Source organism: Neofelis nebulosa, chromosome 4 (assembly GCF_028018385.1).
Source record: "Neofelis nebulosa isolate mNeoNeb1 chromosome 4, mNeoNeb1.pri, whole genome shotgun sequence".
Classification (NCBI taxonomy): Eukaryota; Metazoa; Chordata; class Mammalia; order Carnivora; family Felidae; genus Neofelis; species Neofelis nebulosa.
The window spans coordinates 68,845,027-68,869,853 of record NC_080785.1 but is presented as its reverse complement, the minus strand read 5'-3'; the positions used below and the strand labels follow the sequence as shown (position 1 = coordinate 68,869,853).

Here is a 24,827-nt window from a genome sequence, read left to right as displayed (position 1 = left end):
ACTTTTTCTTGATATAGTACTCACTGAAACTTTAAAAAAAATTCTTTTTTCATGTTTATTTATTATTTTTGAGAGACAGAGCATGAGAGGGGAAGGGGCAGAGACAGAGAGGGAGACCCAGAATCTGAAGCAGGGTCCAGGCTCTGAGCTGTCAGCACAGAGCCCAACGTGGGGCTTGAGCCCACAAGCTGTGAGATGATGACCTGAGCTGAAGCCGGAGGCTTAACCAACTGAGCCACCCGGGTGGCCCTACAGTGCTCACTGAAACTGTTTTCTAGAGTTCTCACAAGATTGGGTCTGACCATTTCTGCTTATTTTTTGATGTTTCTGTGGGAGAGTGAGATTTTGGAACTTCCTACTCTGCCATTATGTTCTTCTTATGCAAAACACTGTAATTTTTGCATTTTTTCATAAGCCTTATGTTATTCTTCAGACCAAAGTTTTCACAGTGCTTTTCACTTCTTATTAATGAAAAGAACTATTTAGACCTCTCTTAACCAAAATGAGATTTATTAGAAATGTATTTTAAAGAATGGAAAAATTATCCATTTAAACTAACAACAAGAAACAAAGTATAATTTAATAGAAGAATACAGTGTAGGGATCCACAGAACTCCAGAGCAGTCAGGCCACTTGCAGTATGATGGCCAGAGGAAATCTGCACAAAGCTAGAAAGTGACTGTCTCCCCTTTCACTCTCTCTCTTCCCAGAGAAGATCAGGTAACCACAGATCAGGGTTATTACCCTTTTTAGATAGTCTGCTTCATTTCTCTCTCTCTCCAGAGTAGATTTCCCTTATCTTGGATTTACATGTCTGGGTTACAAGTCCCTCTCTGGATTATAGTTTTAGTGTTCGACAGACAGAAACGAAGACTTCTCTCCCAATTCCAAATTCTCAAAACAGAGAATCTGATTGATTCAGATTCCTCTGAGGATCAAAGTCTATCCAATCAGCTATGACCAGAATAGAGGAAGTGTCCTCTCATATAAACAGGACTATGGGGATTCAAGCTGTAGATGAGAATTGGAGCAAAAGAGATGAGGAAGAGGGTCCTTCTCAGTGGATGAGCAGAAACCCAACAAAGTATCTATCACAATCCATTTTTAGATTTGTACACATTTAAATACAACTTAAAAGAAATGAGAACAAAAGTGTGCCACAATATGCAGCTAAAATGTGTAAGACATTAGTTCTTTACAACAAAAGAAGTAGTATACACACTTATAATTTAGGGATTTTAAACTAAAGCTAGCTTCACCTATTCCATTTACAACAAATGTGTCCTGTTTTTGTTGAACCACGAGGGAAAACAATTAAGGAATATTCTGATTCTTTTTTTTTTTTTTTTTATTTTTTATTTTTGGGACAGAGAGAGACAGAGCATGAACGGGGGAGGGGCAGAGAGAGAGGGAGACACAGAATGGGAAACAGGCTCCAGGCTCCGAGCCATCAGCCCAGAGCCTGACGCGGGGCTCGAACTCACGGACCGCGAGATCGTGACCTGGCTGAAGTCGGACGCTTAACCGACTGCGCCACCCAGGCGCCCCAGGAATATTCTGATTCTTATTCCAGGGAACTAGAGGAACACAGGGTAAGTAATCAGAGAGCCTAATCTCATAAATTGAGAATCTTTCCCAAGATGACACAAGTTACTCAGTGCAACAGTGGCAGTCTCTGCTTTCAAACTAATATGCTGTGAGTTATGCTGAGTCCTCTTCCCATGAGGTTAAAAGTATTTCCTAAACTTTCTTTTTTCTCTTTATCACCTCCTCTGCTCCATTCTTCACCTTTATCTCCTTTACGTGTCAATCAATTTAGAAAATAACTCTAATGTTGTAGCTGTCTCAAAATCTTGGCAGATTTTGTGAAGATGTAGCTGTGTGAGAAATAAAAACTGTTTGGAAATGCTCTTTTAGTTTCCATAGGATGAAAATACATCATCCTGGCAGGTATTTTCTTTCCTTTTCTTTTCATTTCTTTTTTTTTTTTTTAAGATTTATTTTATTTTTTTTTAAGTTTATTTACTTATTTTGAGAGAGAGAGAGAGAGAGCAAGCAGGGTAGGAGCAGAGAAAGGGGGGAGAGAGTGAATCCCAAGCAGGCTCTGCACTGTTGGCCCAGAGCCCAATGAGGGGCTCAGACTCACAAATTATGAGCTTATGACCTGAGCGGAAATCAAGAGTTGGGTGCTTAACCAACTGAGCCTCCCAAGTGCCCCCCCCCCACCCCGCCAGGTAGTTTCAATATGAAACAAGAAGCCCTGTTGAAAAGCACACTCTCACCAGAAAAGACAGCTCTGTCCTTTTTTTTCTAGAGTTCTCCTTCCTATTCAAGTTAATAAAGATGGTAAGTAGCAGGGGTCATCTACAACTACAAATAACCTGATGTCTAGTTAAGCCGGTAGTTTCAACTGATTTAGAGTCATACTGAAGACCAGAAAGTTAGAAAGAATAATACAACAAAACACCCGGAATTTAAATAATTCATCCACTACATAACGAGGACTTGAATCTTACACTAAAGCTCTATCTTACTCATCTCACATATTTACCTCTGGGGTCATCCACACCACCAAACTGTGCATTGTCAACAACTGCATAACCTCTGATGTTTCCCTGTATAAAGACTTTCCTGTGTGCCCAAGTCTTCCTCACTGAAAGAGCAAGATGTATATTCTATCGTTTATTTTCTTGCTGTTGGGTGCAATTTTGCTCTAGGATAAATTCTTAGACTCAGACCAAATTATTGGTTAAATGTATGTCTATTACTAAGTATGCTTAACTACCACTGTTACCACAAAGAGGGGCACACACCCAACTGCAATTACAAATTAATTCATGAAAAGAAAAAGGAGGCAGTCATAATTATGTATTCTTTTTAAAGTGCAATAAATTTTCAACAGGCTAATAAAATGAGATCTGACATATAATAACCTACCATCCCGCCATACTCTTAAATCTTACTGCTTACTATGAATGATGCTAATATTTTATAAATGTACACAGTAAAATCAGTAATAAGTTATCACCTCTTGAAAGAAAAGTCTTCATGGTGTACACACCTAAAATATTTAATGCTTAATTGCTTAAAAATAAAATAGGATAGACCTCATGAGCCTAATGTAATTAAAAGAATGTCAATGCTTTTCAATTACACTGTCACATATAATGTGATTAATCACCTTTTGAGGCATGTTGGGATTATTTTCCCCAATTCATGGATAGGGAAATTGAGATTTAGAGAGTTTAGGTGACTTGCCATGGGCCTCTCAGCTAATCAGTGATAAAACTGGGAGCATTATCCAAGTCTCAAGGGTTCCACTGCTCTATTCACTATATGTTTCCTCCAGGGTTATTGATGTTTATATTGCAATAAGATTCACAAGTGATTTCTCTATGATCATGTCCAAAAACCTTATACAATACAGGTGTCAGGGATCAAAAATAATACCAGCATTTTAGGTATCCCTTTAAAGTGAAAAAGATATATTCTTCTTCATCGAATTGCTTATTCATTCAAACAACAAATCATTAAACACCTATGTATGTGTCAGCCATTGTGCTAGGGTCTATTATACCCAGCTATATTAGTTATCTTTGCTCTATAACAATTTATCCCCAAATTTAATGGCTTAAAACAACAAACATATATTATCCTATAGTTTCTGTGGGCCAGGAATTTGGGAGCAGCTTAACTGAGTGGTTCTGGCTCAGGATCTCTCCTAAGGTCAGTAAAGATGTTGATGAGGGATGCAGTCATCTGAAGGCTTGACTAGGGTTGGAGCATGTGCTTCCAAGTTCACTCACATGGCTATCCTCAGGAGTCCTTGGTTCCTCAGTGGCTGTTGGCCAGAAACCTTAATTATTCATAATGTGGGCCTCTCTAAAGTTGCCTAAGAGTCTTGTGACTTGACAACCATCTTTCCCCAGCAAGCAATCCCAGAGAGAGAAGAAGAAAAAAGCTGGCATATGCTTTAAGATCTTCTCTAAGAAGTCTCACTACATCATTTCTACATTCTATTCATGAGAACAAGTCACTAAACACAGTCCAATCTCAAGGTGAGAGGAATTAAGTTCCACCTTTTGAAGGAAGAAGCATCAAAGAACTTGTGGACATATTTTAAAGCCACTATATCAGTGAATATAATTTAATTTACAGAAGTTAATCTAATTATTACAAAATGATTTGTTAACCTCATTATAACATGTAGGTATTTAAAGGAAAGTAAGTGTATTAAAGAGTGGCTTCTTTATAGTTGTTGTTTATTTGTTCCCATTTTGTGTCCTTATTTTTATTTCCCCTGTTAAAAAATTCTACATACAGTGCCAAATAAATTATGACTTGTCCTATCGTGTTGTATCAATTTGGAATTGTATTCAGTACTTATAACAGAAAACCCAAACAACAAAACCTTAAATAGGAGGGATTTATTTTCCCTCACATAACAACAAATTTAGAAATGGTCAGTCCAGAGCTAATAAGCTGACCCTCCAAAGCAATCACAACCCTGGTACCTCTGACTTCCTACACTATTAATACTGTGTGGGGCTTTGGTTATTATGGTTGAAATATGGATGCTCCACCTCCAGTATCATGTCACTGTTCCAGGTAAGACAACAAAAATAGGTACAGGTCCAATGGCTAAAAGGACATTTCTTCCATAAATTTTGGGCCTCTCCTAGCAATATCAATTTGCATTTTATTGAAAGGTCACATGGCCAGTCATGGATTATAGAAATCTGGAGAAGTAAATACTTTTTTTTTTTTTTAACACGTTTATTTATTTTTGAGACAGAGAGAGACAGAGCATGAACGGGGGAGGGTCACAGAGAGAGGTAGACACAGAATCCGAAACAGGCTCCAGGCTCTGAGCTGTCAGCACAGAGCCCGACGCGGGGCTCGAACCCACGGACCCTGAGATCATGACCTGAGCCGAAGTCGGACGCCTAACCGACCGAGCCACCCAGGCGCCCCGAGAAGTAAATACTTTTAATTAGACACACTGTCACCCTGAAAAAATATCAGAGTTCTGCTAGTAAGGAAGAAAGTATTTTGGTTTAAACAACTAGCAGTGTCTACCGCCCTGCTCCAAGGAGCCTCAACACACATTATCCTGCTCCAACGAGCTTTGACACACATTATTGAAACACCACACCAGACAAACAAACATACTAAGATTTATCTGTTTCAAATGGGAGAATCTAGTCATTGTGAGTCTCATATATAAAGCATATTTTTCAAAGTAACCACAATTTTCTTTTTTCTAGTTGATAACATTGAAGAATTGGCTGACATTAATGTCACTACTAGGAATCTGTCCAAGGAGATAATTATACAGTTGTGCAAAGGTACGTGCAAAAGGAAGTTCATCAGAGTTGTTCATAATATCAAAAATTTGGGTAAAAAAAACAAAATATCAATAGAATACTGGTTAGATAAATGATAGTACATCCATTTAACAGGCAACGCAACTTTTAAAAATGATGTTAATTATGATATATTGTTCAGTGAGAAAAGAACTATATAAGATCCAGTTTATGAAATATTGTATTTTTATGTCTTTATGTGTTTTTCTTTATATCTGGAAGAATGTAACACACATTTTTAAAACTGCTTATCTGTGGGTTATTTTTTTTTATTTGTTTGAATAACTATGTACAGTTTTCATACAAATAACAGCTATTTTCAAACATACCCAATAGGATGGGGGGGGCTGACTTGATCTAGTTTTTGTTCATATAAATATTACTTCCTGCCAGTAATTTTCTCAGACATGCAATGGCTGAACTTATCTTTTTGGAATGGTTTCTTATCTTTGCTCAATGGAAAAGCAAAGTTATTTCTTACTCATTAAAAATTTCAGTACAATTAAACATTTTTTTCAATAAAATTAAAATTAGGTAAGGTATCTCGAGTTTTTGTTTTGCTTTCTGTTTGGAACACTGTGACCTCTGGAAGGGTCTCCTTTTCCTGTTTCACAGTAGTTGTGGAAAGGAAGGGGGTAAGGCTGGGAAAAAGAGGTTGGGAAAAAGAGAAGAGAATACAGGTAAGGGTGGAAGGGAAAGAAGTCTGGACAGATGGGTGGGGAAAAGAGTACTAACCTGAACATCAGGATACTTGCACCTCTAAAATGGTCTATCAGTTTTTCTGACCTCAGTTTTTCTCATCTGAAAAATAAAAGGTTTAAATAAGAATCACTAGATGTGCTTCAATTCTTTTGTAAGATCCCTTTGGATCTATTAATGGCCTATCATGGCAAACTCCAGTAGAGCTGAATCTAAACAAATTAAAGGAAAAAGAACAAGAACTTACATACATTGCTCCGTATTTCTCCCAGGCATGTTAAGTAACTTGCCAGGGTTGCACAGCAAATAGGAGGAACCAAGATTGCAGCCCAGAGCCTACACTCCTAAAGGCTATACTGAAAGGCACTTAAGAACTGACTGAGGAAGGCTTTTAAAGGCAGGATAGCTTTCTTACCCTCAAGCTAAGGCCTTGTAGACAGAGGATGGTTAAAGCCAAGACCTTATCCCCACCTCCTGACTGCTGTGGGGGTTGTCTCAGTGGCTCACAGGCTCCTCCCTCTAATCCAAAAACAGCTTTCTGATTCAAAGTCCTTTGGCCAACGAAAAGAAAGATGAGTTTTACAAAGCGCTAAGGAAGCTCTTCCTGTTACTGCCTGGCAGCACTGAAGTAATGACAGAACCAAACCGCGTGTGCTACAGAAGGCTTTGTGGTACCACTATGTTTTCAACCCTTCCGGGTTCACACATCTGGTTACCCAGCACCCGTTTGCATATCTCATCTTGCCGTATTTCCTTTCATTAAGGACAGAGAGATACTGACTACAGAGAGTACGGGGTGGGTGGGTGGGTGGGTGAGTGGGGGACAGGAGAAAAAAGAACGGGAAGCAGGCTAGAGGCCAAAAGACTTCTGCAGGGTTAGAGCCTGTCCCTCACACAGAGGTCCCTCAGGTACCTCCAGCTTCAGTCCCTGCAGTTTCACTGCTTAGTCTCTCTCAAGGTCCGGAAGCTAGTGCAAAACCAGCACCAGGACCAGGAAGGAGAAGCCCAGCAGCGAGGAGCCGCAAGTGGGCAGCGACTACTGCTCATAGAAGACCCGACTTCCCAGACCCCTTCGCAGAAGGGCGGGGCGTGAGCTTGGCGGCCAATCTCTGCGTCCGCACGTCGCCATAACCCCGCCCCACCCTGCCCCCTCTCGCTCCGCCCTTCCCTGGGGCTGGTGCGGCGGCAGAGACGTCAGCGCTAGGAGACCCCTGGGTGGCGGCTGCGCCGTCGGCGGGCCGCGGCCTGGACGCGCTGCGGGGAGGGGCGGAGCGAGCGGGCGGGAGCGCGAGCTGGGTCCGCCTCGGCCGCCGCCGCCGCTGCCGCCGCCGCCGCCGCCGCCGCCAGGGAATAATCTGGGCGGCAGCGGGCGGCCCCCGCTAGCGGCCACGAGCCACTTCTGCCGGTGCCGGGAGGAGCTAAGGTTGCCGGTCTCCTGTCGTCCCCCTCTCCGCCCCCCAGGAGGGGCGAGAGGGAGCCGCGGCTGATGTCAGGTACGGCCGGCGGAGGCGCCCTCAGGCTGCGGGTCCAAGGTCTCGGCTCCCTTCGTCCTCCCAGCTCGGAGTGTGCTTTTGGGGGAGCGTGGAGGGTGGAACCAAACCCGGGCGCAGCCAAACAGGTGTCTCGGGGTCGCCGCCGGGGCTGGGGACTTGGAGCTGCTGAGGGAGGCGCGGGGCACTTCCTCCTCCCGGCGCCACTGTGAACTGCCATTGGGGCAGCCTGCCCACCGGGCCGCTATTTTGTTGACGAGTAGCCTCCTCTTGGTGGTGGGTTCTTCCTTTCTGCCCTCTGGTGCCCCTCACCTCCTCTTCGCGCGCTGCCCGCCGTCGGGCGGCGGCAGTGAGACTCGAGCTGCGTCTCGGTCGCGGCGGGATCACTTAGCGGTCCTGCCCGCCGGGCGGTCCCCGCCCCGCCCCCCTCCTCCGACCTGTGGGTCCGGCCGGACTCGGGGCTCAGGTGTGGCCACCTTCATCGAGAGCCGCCGGGCTGCCGGGCAGCGCGAGTGCCTGGCGAGCGAGCGTCTTCCCCAAGTGCCGGGGGGACTTCCTCGGGGCTTTCTTGGATCATCAGGTTTGTGGCTGATTTATTTTTTAAAATTTCACTGCCTCTGGCAAAGTGAGCTAGCCAGGTGTGTTTGGCTCACTTGCACGGTAGAGAAGGAGGCAAAGAGTTTATTTCTCCACCCCCGGCACCCCCTCGCGAGTGTGTGAGTAGTAGGTGCTGACAAGTTGGCCATACGCCTTCGAATTTGGATAAATTATATACTCTTAAAAGAAGAATGTAATTTGGGAGTGGGGATTTATTCTTCCCTAGCTCTTACTCTCCTCTTAATTATTTTTTTTAAATAATAAACAAGAAGGCACCACATGCTCTGGAAAAGTTGATTGGATTTATATCTAGTTTTCTAAATTCGTTATAGATATTGTAGTACATCTTTTTAATGCTTTTCGGGTTGGAAACTATTACGCTAACCATGACTTGACTTCAGTATGAATTAAAAAGTTAGTTATAAAGGTAGAACTTTAACACGTTAAAGTGAATAATTAGGCCAAAGTGACCTGGACAGAAATATGCTCATTTACTAAAAGTTAAGCATAGAATATAGATAGCTTGGCCTGGGTGCCAGGAACAAGTGTTGTGCACAAGTTCAACTTGTTTAATTCTGGTGTAGGTTTAGACAGTGGGAACTTGAATTTTTAGGAGATATTTAAACAATTTTCCATACCCTTATCAGATAAATGTCAAGTGAGCCTTATGCACATGATGCTGTGTGTTCTGAGTATTAAATATAGTAAACTATACTTATTTTGTTTTCCACTAGCTAGTATATATTGATGTGCAATTTAAGTGGATATAAAGTTTTAAGTTACCAAACAGTTAACTCTTTTCACCATATGTTAAGTAAAACAGTGATTTAGTAAGGAAAGTATGACTCATTTAAAATGTTCGTAGGAAAGGAGCATGGTTTTTAAGTACTGGTGGAGAACTATTAAAAATCTCTCTCAAATATGCCTGTAATTTGTGTTTTTCTATATCTTTTTATTTAGGCCTCAGTGTTTAAAAAATATTTTGTGGTTGATATTCATAGATAGGATAGATACAGTTTTTCTTAAATATGCTTTTTTTTGGTATAGATTATACTAGTCTGTATTTCTGAGTAAATTTAATATCCAGAAATTCTTAGAATTTTATCACAAACTTATTTAGTGGTACATATAATGAATTAATTTTCACCCAGTCATAGAAATACAAAAGTGTGTCCTTTTAATACTGTTTACTATTTGTATATTGATTTTTGCTCCCTAAGATAAAAATTGCATTTTACAGCTTATAGATTTTGTAAACCATGGTAATTTAAAATAGAGCCTTTGTGTGATGAAATTATTGATTGGAATTCTTGTGACATTGTAGCTGTAAACAAATGTTAAATGGAAAAGGGACAACTTGGTGAAATTCATTTCACATTCATTTAAAATTTTAAGCTTCCTAATACAACCATATTACTTTTAGAACATTTGTTGAGATTTGAATAAAGACGCTAGTGTACAAACTATAACAAGGTGGGAAGAAAAGATGACAAAATTTTTTTGCTCCAAATTCATTACGATTAAGGTCATTCTTTTAAAAGAAGGAAGAAAAAGAAGAAAGAAAAGGAATATTGTTCTACAAAAAAGAAGTTAGCATTTTATCTTAAAATCTAAATGTATATATCAGGGCGCCTGGGTGACTTGGTCGGTTAAGCATCCGACTTCGGCTCAGGTCATGATCTCACGGTCTGTGAGTTCGAGCCCCGGGTCGGGCTCTGTGCTGACAGCTCAGAGCCTGGAGCCTGTTTCAGATTCTGTGTCTCCCTCTCTCTCTGCTCCTGCCCTGTTCATGCTCTGTCTCTCTCTGTCTCAAAAATAAAATAAAACGTTAAAAAAAAAAAAAATTAAAAAAAAATCTAAATGTATATCTAACGTGTACTTAAATTTTCACTTTGCAACTAATTCGAATGGCCAAGGAGAAAATACGTACCAAAATCTATAATGTGTGAATAAAAGAAGTGTCCCTTGGAGAAAAATATATAAAGAAGTTGATATTTGTTAAATAGAGGTGCCTGGAAGAAAGTAGGAGAAACCAAAAAATCTGAATAATTTATCTAGAACCTGTAGTATGAGCTGCCTTGCACATTGAAGGCACATATTAAAGGCAGGAAAAAGCAATATTAGGTTGGCGAGATTCTGAAATGGGAAACCTGGTTAGTTTACAACTAAAGCTATGCACGAAAACATTTGAACTGGTGGAAATTAGATACAGCCAAATTTGAAATTATATATGGTTTGGTGTAGTAATTTGCATTCTTGGTCCTTGTATTATTTTCCTAGGGGTGCCATAACAAAATATGGCAAACTGAGTGATTTAAAACAATAGAAATTCATCATCTCAGTTCTTCAGGCTAGAAGTCTGAAATCAAATGTTGGCAGAGCCATGGTCTCTAGATTGTAGGGGAGAATCTGTTCATGTCTCTGAGCTTCTTCTGTCACTGGCAGTCCTTCGTATTCCTTGACTTGCCACTGTATCACTCCCCTCCATTCTTTCTTTGTCTGTATCTCTTCATATGGCATTCTGCCTTTTTTTTATAAGGATACCAGTCATACTGGGTTAGGGTCCACCTTGATGACTTCATCTTAACTTGATTACATCTGCAAAGACCCCATTTCCAAATAGGTCACATTTATCTTTTACAGTGTTCAATAAATTTTTAGCACCATAGGGCAGACCAAATCAGAGGGTGTGGTGGGAACAGAGTAGAGGCATCTAAATTTACTTATTTATCATTTACTTATCTCACTGCTGACTCAGAACCAGGTTGTAGAGGGAAAACAAACAGATACAAATCTCTGTCCTGGAGGAGCTTATATTCTAAAATGTTGGTTCTCAAAATGTCCCTGGATCTGCAGCATCAGCATCATCTGGGAACTTGTTAACAATGCAGATTTTCAGGCTCAATGCCCCCCCGCACCCCCCCCGCCCCCACCAGACCTCTTGATTCAGGAACTGTTTTAAAAAGACTTTCAGATGATTCTGATGCAGACTCAGATTTGAGAATCAATGAACAAGATGGAGAAAAGAGACAATAAACAAGGTAAGTAAAATATGTAATATATTAGACGTTAGTAGGTGCTGTGGGTAAGAATAGGGAAAACCCCCTGAGAAGTAAAGGCCTGAAGGAGTTGGGGAGTGAGCCATGTGACTATGTAGATGAGTTGTGTTCCCAACAGAACAGCAGGGGCAGAGACCCTCATGTGTTTGAGGAACAGCAAGGAGTCCAGAGAGAACACAGCAAGGGAAACAGTAGGTTGAGTTTATGAAATTTGTTTGTTCGTTTTTGAACTGTAGAAACCAAATACTAGGAGGAGATATCAGAGAAAGAAGAGTGAGGATAGGATGGCAGACCGTTCAGGTTCATCTTACTGGTTTTGGCTTTGACTCTGAGTGAGACTGAGAAGACCCTGAAGCATTTGGAGCAAATGACTAATGTCTTTTTAAAGGGATCACTTTGGTGAAATGGACTGGTAAAAATGGATTGAAGAAAGAAGGCTGTAAAGGGAAAAGTTGATTAGGATCCAGTTATACTAGTTGAGAGAGAAAGAGGGAGGGTGAGGAGAAGGAAGAAAAGGAATGGTAGGGTGGTAGGACTAGGGTGGTAGCAGTGGAGAGGTTAGAAGAGAGGTACAAGATGAAAAACATACAGGACTGTAGTGAAAAATAAGGTTTTTTCCTCCCTAGTTACTTCAGTCACTGAGTTGCCTGCCTCAAAGTTAACTGATGTTACAACTAGTCTTTATATATTCTTCTTTAGATATTTTATATATATATATATATATGATAAACAGATTTTAACAGGTTAGTAGAGTGGTTCTTAACTGGAGCTGATTTTGTTGCTTGGGACAGTTGGCAACGTCTGGAGACCTTTTTAGTTGTCCCAGCCAGGGTGAGTGCTACTAGTGTCTGGTGAGTGGAGGCCACAGATACTTCTAAACATCTTACAGTGAACAGGACAGCCACCACAAGAGAGAATTATCCAGCTCAAGGTGTCAGTTGTGCCAATAAAAAACACCGGCTTGATGGGACTTAGAGAGGTTGAGGCACAGATAGTGAAGGGAAGACAGTATTGTGTAGACAGAGGAGACAATAGGAATAGAGGAGCCCACTGCATTGGGATGTTTAGTGAACTGTATAGGTAGTTCAGGATTACTGAAGAGTAAATTATAAGGCATGGGGTATTGAAATATGAGCCTGGAAATCTGGACAGAGTCTAGATCAAGGAGAGCCTATATATATATCATGTAAATTAAAGATGCTTAGTTTTTGTCTTATAGGCAGTGGGGCTCCATGGAGAATTCATGGAGTGACTTGGTCAGCTTTTCATTTTAGATAGATCATTCTGGGGGCACGTAGGTGGTTCAGTAGATTAAGCATCTGACTCTTGATTTCCTCTCAGGTCATGGGTTCCATGCTGGGCATGGAGCCTGCTTAGGATGCCCTCTCTCTCGCTCTCTCTCTCTTTGTCTCTCTCTCTCTCTTTGTCTCTCTCTGTTTCTTTGTCTCTGTCCCTTGTACTGCACACTCCCAAAAAAATATAGAAATAAATCTTTATCTTACACAGTTTTAATGACTGAAGTTGTGTTGTGGGAGAAAATAGTTTTGAAAGGGTGAAGTGGACATCATCTCTTTGTTGTAAAGTAAAAGATGCACATACATATAAGCTGATGTAGACATTACCCTTTTTGCAAGATACACAGAGAGATGGGAAAGAAAATGTACTCTTTTCTGTGTAGACATTTTTTATCTATGGTTTTAGTTTGGGTTTTTCCATTTGTTTTCTTTACATTTCTCTTATTTAAAAAGTAGCCACACACATTACTGGCAAAAAAAATCATAATCTGCCAAATGTGCAAAGATTTTCCTTAGCACATGTAGATCATTGTTTTTGACAGCTGCAGAGTATTCTGTGGTATGGATGTACCTTGTTTGTTTATTTAACTAGTTCCTTATCAACAAGCAAACATCTTACAGCAATGGCTGCCATGAACATTTTTGCAGACGACTTTGTTTTTGTCCATAAGAGAAATTTTTTAAAAAAATTTTTTTAAGCTTATTGATTTATTTTGAGAAAGAGAGTGCAAGTGGGGGAGAGGCAGAGAGAGAATCCTAAGCGGGCTCTGCACTGTCAGTGCAGACAGTGGCAGGGCTGGAACTCACGAACTGTGAGATCATGACTTGAGCCAAAGTTGGACGCTTAACCAACTGAGCCACCAAGGCGCCCCCATAAGAGAAATTTCTGATGATGAAATGGTGGGTCAGGTCATACTCATTTAAAAATTTTAAAATATATTGCCAAATTGTCCTTCCAAAAGACGGTAAATATGTGTATTGTGAGAAAGAATGCAGGAGTGCCAGTTTTCTCTACCATGTCATTACTGTGTGTTACTAAACATTTTTACCAGTATGATAGGTTAAAATACTATCTCTGCATTTGATTTAGTTTTCTTTAATGTGAATTTTTTCTTTTTCTTAGAGAGAGAGAGAGCGCCAGGGGGTGGGGAGTGGTGGGGAGACGAAGGGGGAGAGGGAGAGAATCTCAAGCAGGTTCCACGCTCAGCGTAGAGCCTGATGCAGGGCTTGATCCCATGATACTGTGATCATGACTTGAACCAAAATCAAGAGTTGGATGCTCAACCTACTGAGTCACCCAGGTATTCCTCTTTAATGTGGAATTTGAATATCCTCGACCATTGTATTTTCTTCTCTGCAAATCCTTTGTTTTCTTTATCTGTTATTTTATTTTTTAATTTTTTAAATGTTTATTTTTGAGAGAGACAGAGACAGTGAGAGTGGGGGAGGGGCAGAGAGAGAGGGAGACACAGAATCTGAAGCAGGCTGCAGGCTCTGAGCTGTCACCACAGAGCCTATGTAGGGCTCGAACTCACGAACTGTGAGATCATCACCTGAGCAGAAGTTGGACGCTCACCCAGCTGAGCCACCCAGGTGCCTGTTTTAACTTTATCTGTTTTTATATTAATCTTTTGTCTTTTTTGTTATGATACTTCTTGGCAATTTTGCTGTACAGTTTTGGTTTTTTTTCAACATTTTATATAGGAACATGTCTTTGAACCAGCAGTTTCATTGCCAGAAATTTAATCAATGAATAATTTCACTTTTCCTATAGTCATAGCTTCTGAGTTTTGAGAAGATCTCAATTCATGGTACAAAAATGATAAAGTGGGGTGCCTTGGGTGACTCAGTCGGTTAAATGTCCAACTTTGGCTCAGGTCATGATCTCATGGCTTGTGTGTTTGAGCCCTGCTTTGGGCTCTGTGCTGACAGCTGAGAGCCTGGAACCTGCTTCAGATTCTGTGTCTCCCTCTCTCTCCACCCCTCCCCCCGACAAAAGTAAACATTAAACAAAGTTTTTAAAAAATGTAAATGATGTTTTCTTCTAGTTTTGTTTTAATTTCATTTTTTTTGAATATTGAAATCTTAGAAACATTTGGAATTTGAAAGAAAGTAGGTATTCAGCTGGCTGCTTTTTATCTTTTTCCTGAAAGATTATTTCAGTATCATTACTTGACTAAGCCATCTTTTTCTTGATTTAAAATAGTATGTATATTATGTATTAAATTTCCATACATAGTTGTTTGTTGTTGTTGTTGTTGTTGTTTTTTAAATAAACCCTTTATTTTGATCCAGTAAAGACCACCAGGGTTATATATCTTTAGGCTGACAAAGGTTAATTAACTTGCATCTGTGAGGGAGACCACACACCAGAAGAACTGTCAGCATTTTACTAAATAAAGAAGGGATAGGGTTATTATAGGATTTTGGACAAGGGCGGAGTTTAGACAAAATTTAAATGAAGCAATATTTGATAAGTTTGAAGTACAGCAGGGCTGTGGTGTCAGGGGGTTAATTAACATCAGGCTGGGCTGAGAAGCAAACTCAAAGTCCTATTTCCTTAGAGACTACACAGTTAAGATAAATGTGGAATGTTGTGTCTGGGATACCCTATCTGAAATTCTGAGTTGGAAATTAAGCCTGTTGCTGTTTGATTAATGATCTATCATCCATACAAGAATGGGATGTTCCAGTCTCGTTCATATACTTTCAGATAGCTTAGTTCTGACAGTGTGGTTGTAAAGAAAAGAAGTCTCTCAGCACTATGTCTGTAGTACTAATTAATAAGCATTAAAATTTTTTTTCTTTACAGAATCATAGATAAATTGATATGTCTGTTCAGCATGAATATCAAATTGTTTTAATTACTATATCACTGTTTATTGTAGGTAATATATTTTAATCTCTGGTGGGATTCATCTGCTCTCCATCCTTCAGTGTTCCTTTCAGGAACTTCCCAGTTATACTCACATATTTATTTTTCAAACATTAAGAATAACTTTTTACCACAAAAATCTTGTATTTTAAGTGACTCCATTAAGCTTAGTCTGACCCCACACCCCTTTCCAGAATTTCCCCGGTATATTCTCATGCTTATTTTTACAAAGCTTTTAAATGTTTCTTACCGAGTTATTTAACTTTTTTAAATCATCTTGTATTTTAGTTTGGATGATGTTACATACATAAATTTGGAGAAAATCGGCATTGTTATCATTGATTCTTTTTTTTCCAATGTTTTATTGTGATAAAATACACATACAATTTAACATTTTAACCATTTTTAAGTGTATGTTTCAGTGGTGTTAAGTACATTGATATTGTTGTGCAACCATTACTACCATCTATCTCCAGAACTCTTTTCATCTTGCAAAACTGAAACTCTATACCCATTAAACAAGAACTTCCCATTCCTCCCAGTCTCTGGCAATCACCATTCTTCTTTCTATCTCTCTGGTTTTAATTGAGTGTCTCCTGTAAGTAGAATTATATAGTATTTGTCTTTTTGTGGCTGGCTTATTTCATTCAGCATAACGTCAAAAGTTCGTCCATGTTATAACATGCGTCAAAATTTCCTTTCTTTTAAGGACTGAATAATATTCCGTTGTATGCACATAACACATTTTGCTTATCCATTTATCCATCGATGGACACTTGGATTACTTCCACATTTAAGCTATTGTGAATAATGCTGCTATAAACACAGGTATACAGATATCTCTTTGAGACTCTGCTCCCAATGCTTTGGGTCATAAACCCAGAAGTGGAAGTACTGGATCCTGTGGTAATTCTAACTTTTTAATTTTTTGTGTAACTATCATACTGTTTTCCATAGTGGCTGTACATTTTACCTTACAGTGCACACGTGTTTGCACTTCTCCACATCCTCACCAACACTTGTTATTTTAATAGTGGCCGTCCTATTGTATCTCATTGTAGTTTTGTTGGCATTTTCCTGATGATCAGTGACGTTGAGCATCTTTTTCATCCTCAACATGCTCATGCTTATCTGCCATTTATGTGTCTTGTTTGGAGAAATGTCTGTTCAAGTCCTTTGCCCATTTTGTTGGTTTTGTTGTTATGTTTTAGGAGTTCTCTAATGTATTCTGGATATTAATCCCCCATCAGATAGATGACTTAGAGATATTTCTTCCATTCTGTGGGTTGCCTTTTTACCTTGTTGATAATGTCTTTTTTTTTTTTTAAGTTTTTATTTATTTATTTTGAGAGAGAGGTAGACTACCAGGGGTATATATCGTTAGGCTGACAAAGGTGACAAACTGTGAGATGGTGACCTGAGCTGAAGTCAGATGCTCAACTGACTGAGCCACCCAGGTGCCCCTGTTGATAGTGTCTTTTGATACACAGTATTTTAAAACTTTCATGAAGGCCAGTTTGACTACTTGTCTTTTGTTGCATGTGCCTTTGATGTCCTATCCAAGAAATTGTTCCCAATTCCAATATCATTTTTTCTTCTAAGAGTTTTATAGTTTTAGGTCTTATGTTTAGGTCGTTTATCTATTTTGAGTTGATTTTTGTATATGGTGTTAGGTAAGGGTCTGGTTTCATTCTTTAGCATGTAGATATCCTGTTTTCTGAGCACCTTTTTTGAAAGACTGCCCTCTGTTCTTGTATGGACTTGGTCCATTTGTTGAAAATCTTTTAACCATAAATGCAAGGGTTTATTTCTGGGCTCTCTATTTTATTCCATTGGTCTATATGTCTTTTTTTTTTTTTTTTTTAACAATTTTTTTTAACATTTTATTTATTTTTGAGACAGAGAGAGACAGAGCATGAACGGGGGAGGGGCAGAGACAGAGGGAGACACAGAATCGGAAACAGGCTCCAGGCTCTGAGCCATCAGCCCAGAGCCCGACGCGGGGCTCGAACTCACGGACCGCGAGATCGTGACCTGAGCTGAAGTCGGCCACTCAACCGACTGAGCCACCCAGGCGCCCCTATATGTCTTATCTTTATGCCAGTGCCACTATTTTGATTATTGTAGCTTGAGTATGCAAAAAAATATTTATGTTCTCATGGAACAGTAACAAAAAGGTATTCTCACTTTTGATTTTCTGAATCTGAAATTATGGGAATATTTTTAAAAATAGAATTATAGCTTGAAACAATACAATTTGATTTTAACTTGGTTATGAACTGTTATATAGTTTTTGGAATGTTTATTGTTTCTTATCCTTACATGCTTTTTCAGGATTCATAAAATTCCACGGTCCTTTCTAGCACTAAGGTTGTGTAACCATGCTCAAAATACGTCAGGGTCATTAGGTGACAGCTGTGTGTTAATTTTCTATTTCTATAATCTTAATAAATTAGTACTAGAAAATGCTTTTAGTGTCTCTGTCTCAGAATTAATATGTAATTCTATTATAGTTAATTTGAGTTTAGATACGTCAAAGGAAAGAATATAGTTCATATTGTATGTCTGTTTTATGCCTTTAGGTTTCAAATGATGGATCCATATATGATTTTTTTATTTAGTAAATTAGATGGTATATAGATCTCTGTTTGCAGAAATCATTTCACCTGTATTCCTCCCTTCAGTAAGACAAACATGCAAACATTTGAATGCCTTTTGTAAGCCAGAGAGTGTGTTAGGTGCTAGAGATGTAGAGATAAGAACCTATCCATTTTTCTTAAGGACCTCTTAGTCTAGTGGGGAAGAAATGCACATTCTATTATGCAGTATGGTATATACATAGTAAGAGGTGTGAATAAAGGAACAAGGAGACATTTGAGAGAAAGCAGTTAATTTGACCATGGGCATTAGGGAAAAGTGATCATGGAAAGTACCAAAACTAAGAAACCTTGAAAGAATTTGGCATCTATCCAGTAGACAAAATCGAGGAAGGCACACCATGCAAAAAGAATAGAATGGCTGAAGTCATCCATATGAAAGGTCATGGCAAACGGGAGAATGGCTGACTGCTCTTTACAGATAAGGGAGTATGAGAAATAAGAGAGCAGGAAGATAAACTAGAGCCAGTCTTCTGTACCAGGTAAGAAGTATGGACTTCATCCTGTGGCATTGGAAAATACATGTTTTTTAAACAAGACTGCTGTGTGAAGCCTCTATGAAGTTGTTGGTTAAGAGAAGTTAAAAGACCTGAGCATGGTGAAAAATGATCAAGACCTGGAGAGAGAAAAGTGTCATTTTGGAGGGATAAAATAGATGTGGAGATATAATCAGATTTGGGGGTTTGGGAGAAGAATAAAGAGGTAGATGCTTTGCTCCCTTATTTCAAGCCAGCTAATGTTTATTGCACTATCATCTTGTGGGAAGCATCATAGTTGGTAACTCTGAGAGGAAAGATACTATTTTGTGCCTTCTGGTAGTTTACATTCTGTGAACAGGAGACGAGTCTCCTTTGCATTGAGTAGTTAACTATTTTAACTATTTGTATTACTGTTTGTATCAAAAAGGGAGGCTGAATATAGCATGGTCCATTTTGGGTTCTGTTCACCCAGAAATCAAAACTCTCAAGCGTCCATCCTATTTTTCATGATCCAGCAAGCTACCACCCACCATTCAATATTTTTTGGAGAAAATTTTTTTTATCAGAATAATGTAGCAGTTCTCAAAGTGTGGTCCAGGGAAAGTGAGATCTCTTAGACCCTTTCACGAAGACTATAAAATAAAAAATTATGATACTAATATCAATATTTGCTTTTTTAATTCACTCTTTCTCGCATAAATGTATAGTCAGATTTTTAAGAAGCTACATGTTATATGCCATTGCAAAAAATTAAATGCAGGAGATATGGAATTCTAGATCCAGTGGTCTTCTATTAAACCAGATACTGAGATTTATAAAAATTTAAAGCAATGCCACTCTTCTCTTTCATTTTTTTATAAAATAAAATATTTTCCATAAAATGTTATTTATGTTAACAGGTAGTGCGTTTGCCATTATTATGAATAAATGAATATTTAAAAACTTTTTATGTTTTAATTTCTAATAAAAATCTAATCAGTGAATATAACCCATAAAAACAAAAGCTATTTGAGGTCCTCACTAATTAAGTATTTAAAGGGATACAAGAGTATTATTTTTGATAGCTGCTTAAGTAATGTATACTCATTAAACTCAACTTGGAAACATGTGGGGAAAAAAATCTTAGTTGCCCCTACTCCTAACACTGATATTAGAAGTTAGAATTAAAATTAGAAATGAGAAATTATTAACATTTTGGCATATTTTTCTAGTCTTTTTTTTAAGGATTTTTTTTAAAGCACAGAGTTGGAATAACATTGTATGTAAAACTCTGCATGTTTTTTTTCACTTGTGTTCTAACCGTGTTTCCATGTCATAATGCAATCTTTAAAAAACATTTTAGTGATTGTAAAGCGTTGTATTTAGTTAATGTACTTTATATAATTTTTCCTTTCATTCTAACTTTTGACCATGAATCTTTCTTTCATTTAGCAAACACTTGAGAGTTTATGTGCAGGCACTGTTCATAAATGCTTTTTTATATTTTGTTAAGATGATTGCCTTAGATTGAAAGTTGAGTCAGTGAGCTACACTTTGAAGGCAAAGAGGGAATATACTAAAGAAAATCTTAACTTGTCTTTTGAGTGTTTTATATTATCAGGTCACATGGCAAATTCTCAAATGTATTAGGTATTTACACAACTCTTTTAGCCTGCATAGCATTGTGGAAAGACTAAGTGAATGAATTTAAAGAAGAGTCTCCTTTGCATTGAGTAGTTAACTATTTTTATTTACTAGATCATATTTTAGGGCAGTGTTATTTTTAATTTGTGATTCATATGTACAAGTGACTGACTGTGCATATTTTCCCAGGTTCCAGACCTGCATCTTTTGACAGCTTGCTCAACATTTCTGAATCAGTGCCCTGCTGGCACTTTACGATAGATACAATATGATACACCAAATATTGATCTGACCAAAGTCTGTCATATTTTTAAAATATCTCTACTCATTACTTATACTTGTTGGATAGTTTAGGTATAAAATTCTAGGTTGGAAATGATTTCTCCTCAGAATTTTGAAGGATTTTCTCCATTGCTTTCTAGCTTTCAGTGTTGCTGTTTGAAAGTCCAAACCATTTCATTGTTGTTTCTTTGCCTCTTTCTCTGAAAGCTTACAGAATAGTTTGACCAAATTGCTCTGAAATTACATGATACTATATCTTTTTTGGGTCTGTTTTTATTCAGAGTGCTAGCTATCATTGGATCCTTTCAGTCTGGAAACTTCCTTGAAATATTTAATTGTTGATACCTTCCCTTTTTTTTTATCTGCCCTTATAAATTGATCTTATCAATTTTCTCTCTTGTTTTCCATCACTTTATCTTTTTGTTTGCTCACTTTTGGGGTGATTTCCTTAACTTTATCTTATGCCTGTTCTATTCAATAGGTTTTTTATTTTCTTATATTTTAATTTATTGGATTTCTTTTTGTCCTCATATTTTTTTTTAAGCTACTGTCTTATTCTTATTTCAGAAATAGAATGCCATGACATTTTTTCTCTTAGGATATCAGTGATTGGGGTTTTTTTTAAGTTTTAATCTTATCATCTCTTCCATGTTGTTTTAAATTTGACTTTGTTGGTGTTTTTCTTTCATATTAAAGGCATTCCTTAAAATATCTGGTGATTCTTAAGTGGTTATTCATATTTTAGAGTAGATACTAAAAAGCTAATTAAAATCTCTATATACATTTTTGGGGCTATACGGTATTCACTGTACAATGATTGGATTGGAATGATAGATTGCTGAACCTATTGGGGATTCCATAGAGCAAATTAAACCAAATGATTTTTAACTTTCCCAGTCCTAAAGTGCCTAGAGCAGATGATGCTAGTGCTTTGTCTAAGGGCCCATGTCTTCTTCCTGTTCACAGGGTCCTGATGTATTTTCATTCCCATTATCTGTCTTCTAAGGTTTTTGTTGCAGGGCTGCCCTCACACTGCCAGGGCCTGCTTTGCCAATGTATAAGCTATGGAAGTGTCTGGGAAATTTATTTCCTAAAGAGAGCCCTTAACCAGTGATTAATTGGTTATAACTCAGGTGTGGCTTGCATTGCCTCCAAACTGCCCTATGGGACTGAGCTAAAATCACCTTCCATGGGATTTTACATGACCTCCTTCCCTTCCCTGTCCTGTTTCCTTGTGTTTTTCCATGGAATAATTTCTCATAAACCTCATCTCATGGTTCCTTTTCTGAAGACCCAGCTTCAGATGGGCTAATGTTTGGGCTTCATTCCCTTTGATAATGTATTGTTTTGCAGTGAGATTAGACTGATTTTTTTTTTTTTAATGCTATCTTTATTTTGGACTGTCTTTGTCAGATATTTATATATCAAACTTTTACATAAAAGAAGAATTGGTTAAGTTCTGCTTAACTTTTGGAATGATTCATGTAGTACAGGCATACCTCAGAGATATTGTGAGTTCAGTTCCAGACCACTGCAATAAAGCAAATACCACAATGAAACAAGTCAGTTGAATTTTTGGTTCTCTGTGCATATAAAAGTTATGTTTACACTATAGTCTGTTAAGGGTACAGTATCATATGTCTCAAAATGTACATACCTTAATTTACCTTATTGAAATATACTTTATTACTAAAAAAATGTTAATCATCATCTGAGCTTTCAGTGAGTCATAATCTTTTTGCTGGTGGAGGGTGTTGCCTCCCTGTTCATAGCTGCTGACTGATCAGGGTGGTGATTGCTAAAGATTGGGGTGGCTGTGGCAATTTCTTAAAATAAACAATGAAGTTTGCCACATGCATTGAATCTTCCTTCATGAATGATGTGTCTGTAGCATAGATACTATTTGATAGCATTTTACCACAGTACAACTTCTTTCAAAGTGGGAGTCAGTCCTCTCAAATCCTGCCAATGCTTTATCAACTAAGTTTATGTAATATTCTAAATCCTTTGTTGCCATGTCAACAATCTTTACAGGAGTAGATTCCATCTCAAGAAATGGCTTTCTTTGCTCATCCTCAAGAAGCAACTTCTCATCCATTCAAGTTTTTTCATGAGATTGCAGCAATTCAATTGCATCTTCAGGCTTCATTTTTAATTCTATTTATCATGCTGTTTCTAACATATCAGCAGGTACTTACTCCTTATTTTTATTTTGAGAGAGATAGAGAGAGAGCACATACAGAAGTGGGAGAGGGGCAGAGAGAAAGGGAAAGAGAGAGAATCCCAAGCAGGCTCTGCACCGTCAGTGCAGAGCCAGATGTGGGGCTTGAACTCATGAACTATAAGATCATGACCTGAGCTGGAGTCAGACACTTAACCGATTGAACCACCCAGACACCCCTCCTTTGAAATCTTGAACCCTTCAAATTCATTCCCAAGGGCTGGAAACAGCTTCTTCCAAACTCCTGTACATGGTGATATTTTGACTTATTCCCATGAACCATGAATGTTCTTAATGCCCTATAAAATATTGACTCCTTTTCAGAAGGTTTTTCATTTATTATACCCAGTTCTATCAGAGGAATCACTATGTATGGCAGCTATAGCCTTAGAAAATGTATTTCTTAAATAATAAGACTGGAAAGTCGAAAAATACTCTTTGACCTATAGGCCACAGAATAGATGTTGTATTAGGAGACATGAAAACAACTTTAATCTTGTCCATCTCTACTAGAGCTCAGGGTAACCAAGTACGTTGTCAATGAGCAATAATATTTTGAAAGGAAATCTTTTGTTTTTTTGAGTAGTTGGTCTTAACAGTAGGCTCAAAATGTATTTTTTAATTATTTTTTTAATGTTTATTTTTGAGAGAGAGAGACAGAGTGCAGGTAGGGGAGGTGCAGAGTGAGAGGGAGACTCTCTGCCTCTTGGATTGGAAGAATTGGAAGTAGGCTCCATGCTCTGAGCCATCAGCACAGAGCCCAACACGGGCTCAAACTCACAGAACACAAGATCATGACCTGAGCTGGAGTCGGACGTTTAACGGACTGAGCCATGCAGGCACCCCAGGCTCAAAATTTAAATAGACAATGTTGTAAACCGATACGATGTTACCCAGGCTTTGTTCTATTTCTAGAGCACAGGCAGAATAGATGGAGCATAATTCTTAAGGGGCTCAAGCATTTTCAGAATGTTAAATGAGCGTTGGCTTCAACTTAAAGTTACCAGCTGCATTAGCCGCTAACGAGAGAGTCATCCTGTCCTGTGACGCTTTGAAGCTGAGTCCAATCTGGTTCTCAAAGTCCTGGATGGCATCTTCTTCCAACAGAAGACCATTTTGTCTACATTGAAAATCTGTTGTTTGGTGGAGCTATTTTCATTAATTATCTTAAATGGATTTCCCTGGATAACTCAGAGCTTCTACATCAGCACTTGCTGCTTCACTTTATACTGTTATCTTACAGAGATGGCTTCTTTCCCTTTAACCTCATGAACCAACCTCTGCCACCTTCAAACTTTTCTTGTGCAGTTCCTCATTTCTCTCAGCCTTCATAAAATTGAATGGAGTTAGGGCCTTGCTCTAGATTAGGCTTTGGCTTAAGGGAATGTTGTGGCTAGTTTGATATTCTATCTAGACCACTGAAGCATTCTCCATATCAGCAATAACTAAGCCAGCTATTTAGCTTGCTTATCACTCATGAGTTCACTAGAGTAACACTTTTTTCTGTAAGAACTTTTCCTTTGCATTGACAACCTAGCTTTTTGGCACAAGAAGCCTAACTTTTGGCCTATCTTGGCTTTCAACATACCTTCCTCTCTAAGCTTGATCATTTCTAACTTTTAAAGTGAGAGATATGTGACTCTTCCTTTCACTTGAACATGAAGAGACCAATTTAGGCTTACTGATTGGCCTAATTTCAATATTGTTGTGTTTCAGGGAATAGAGAGGTCTTGGGGGAGAGAAAGAGGAATGACCAGTTAGTGGAGCAGTCAGAACACACACATTTATCAATTAAGCTCACCGTCTTATATGGGTACAGTTCATGGCACCCCAAAACAATTAGAACAGTAACATCAAAGATCACTGATCAGAAATCACTATAACAAATATAATAATGAAAAAGTTTGAAATATTGTGACAACTGCCAAATTCTGATGCAGAGGCATGAAGTGACATGCTGTTGGAAAAATAACACCAATAGACGTGCTGGACAAAGTCACTACAGGTCTTTAATTTGTAAAAAAAAAAAAAAAAAAAAAAATGTATCTGCAAGGCACAATAAAGCAAAGTGCAGTAAAATGAGGTATGCCTGTATAAAAATTATGTTTTTTGAAAGATTTAAGTATTTTATCCAAGAAAAGCCTGGACCTCTTTGAAGTCTGGCTCTTTATTTCCTTTGTGGTT

The 24,827-nt window shown here is 38.5% G+C and overlaps 2 protein-coding genes across 5 annotated transcripts in view; one reads left to right on the top strand and one right to left on the bottom strand.

Moving 5' to 3' along the window:
• ASNS (asparagine synthetase (glutamine-hydrolyzing)) overlaps positions 1 to 6,470 on the bottom strand; it is a 159,606-nt gene extending 153,136 nt beyond the window's left edge. For both annotated transcript variants that reach the window (XM_058724999.1, XM_058725000.1), the window contains exons 1-2: positions 6,313 to 6,470; positions 6,102 to 6,167 (exon numbers count right to left, since the gene is read on the bottom strand). The gene's annotated coding sequence lies outside the window, so the exon portion shown is untranslated. The remainder of the gene's footprint in view (positions 1 to 6,101; positions 6,168 to 6,312) is intronic.
• A 792-nt stretch (positions 6,471 to 7,262) lies between these two features.
• The window catches only part of C1GALT1 (core 1 synthase, glycoprotein-N-acetylgalactosamine 3-beta-galactosyltransferase 1), a 41,130-nt gene continuing 23,565 nt past the window's right edge, over positions 7,263 to 24,827 (top strand). For 2 of the 3 annotated variants that reach the window (XM_058725004.1, XM_058725002.1), the window contains exon 1: positions 7,263 to 7,558. Coding sequence is in view for 1 of the 3 variants with exons in the window: in XM_058725002.1 (XP_058580985.1) it covers positions 7,552 to 7,558 (7 nt within the window). In the remaining 2 variants the exon portion in view is untranslated. The other variant, XM_058725003.1, reaches the window with a different exon arrangement.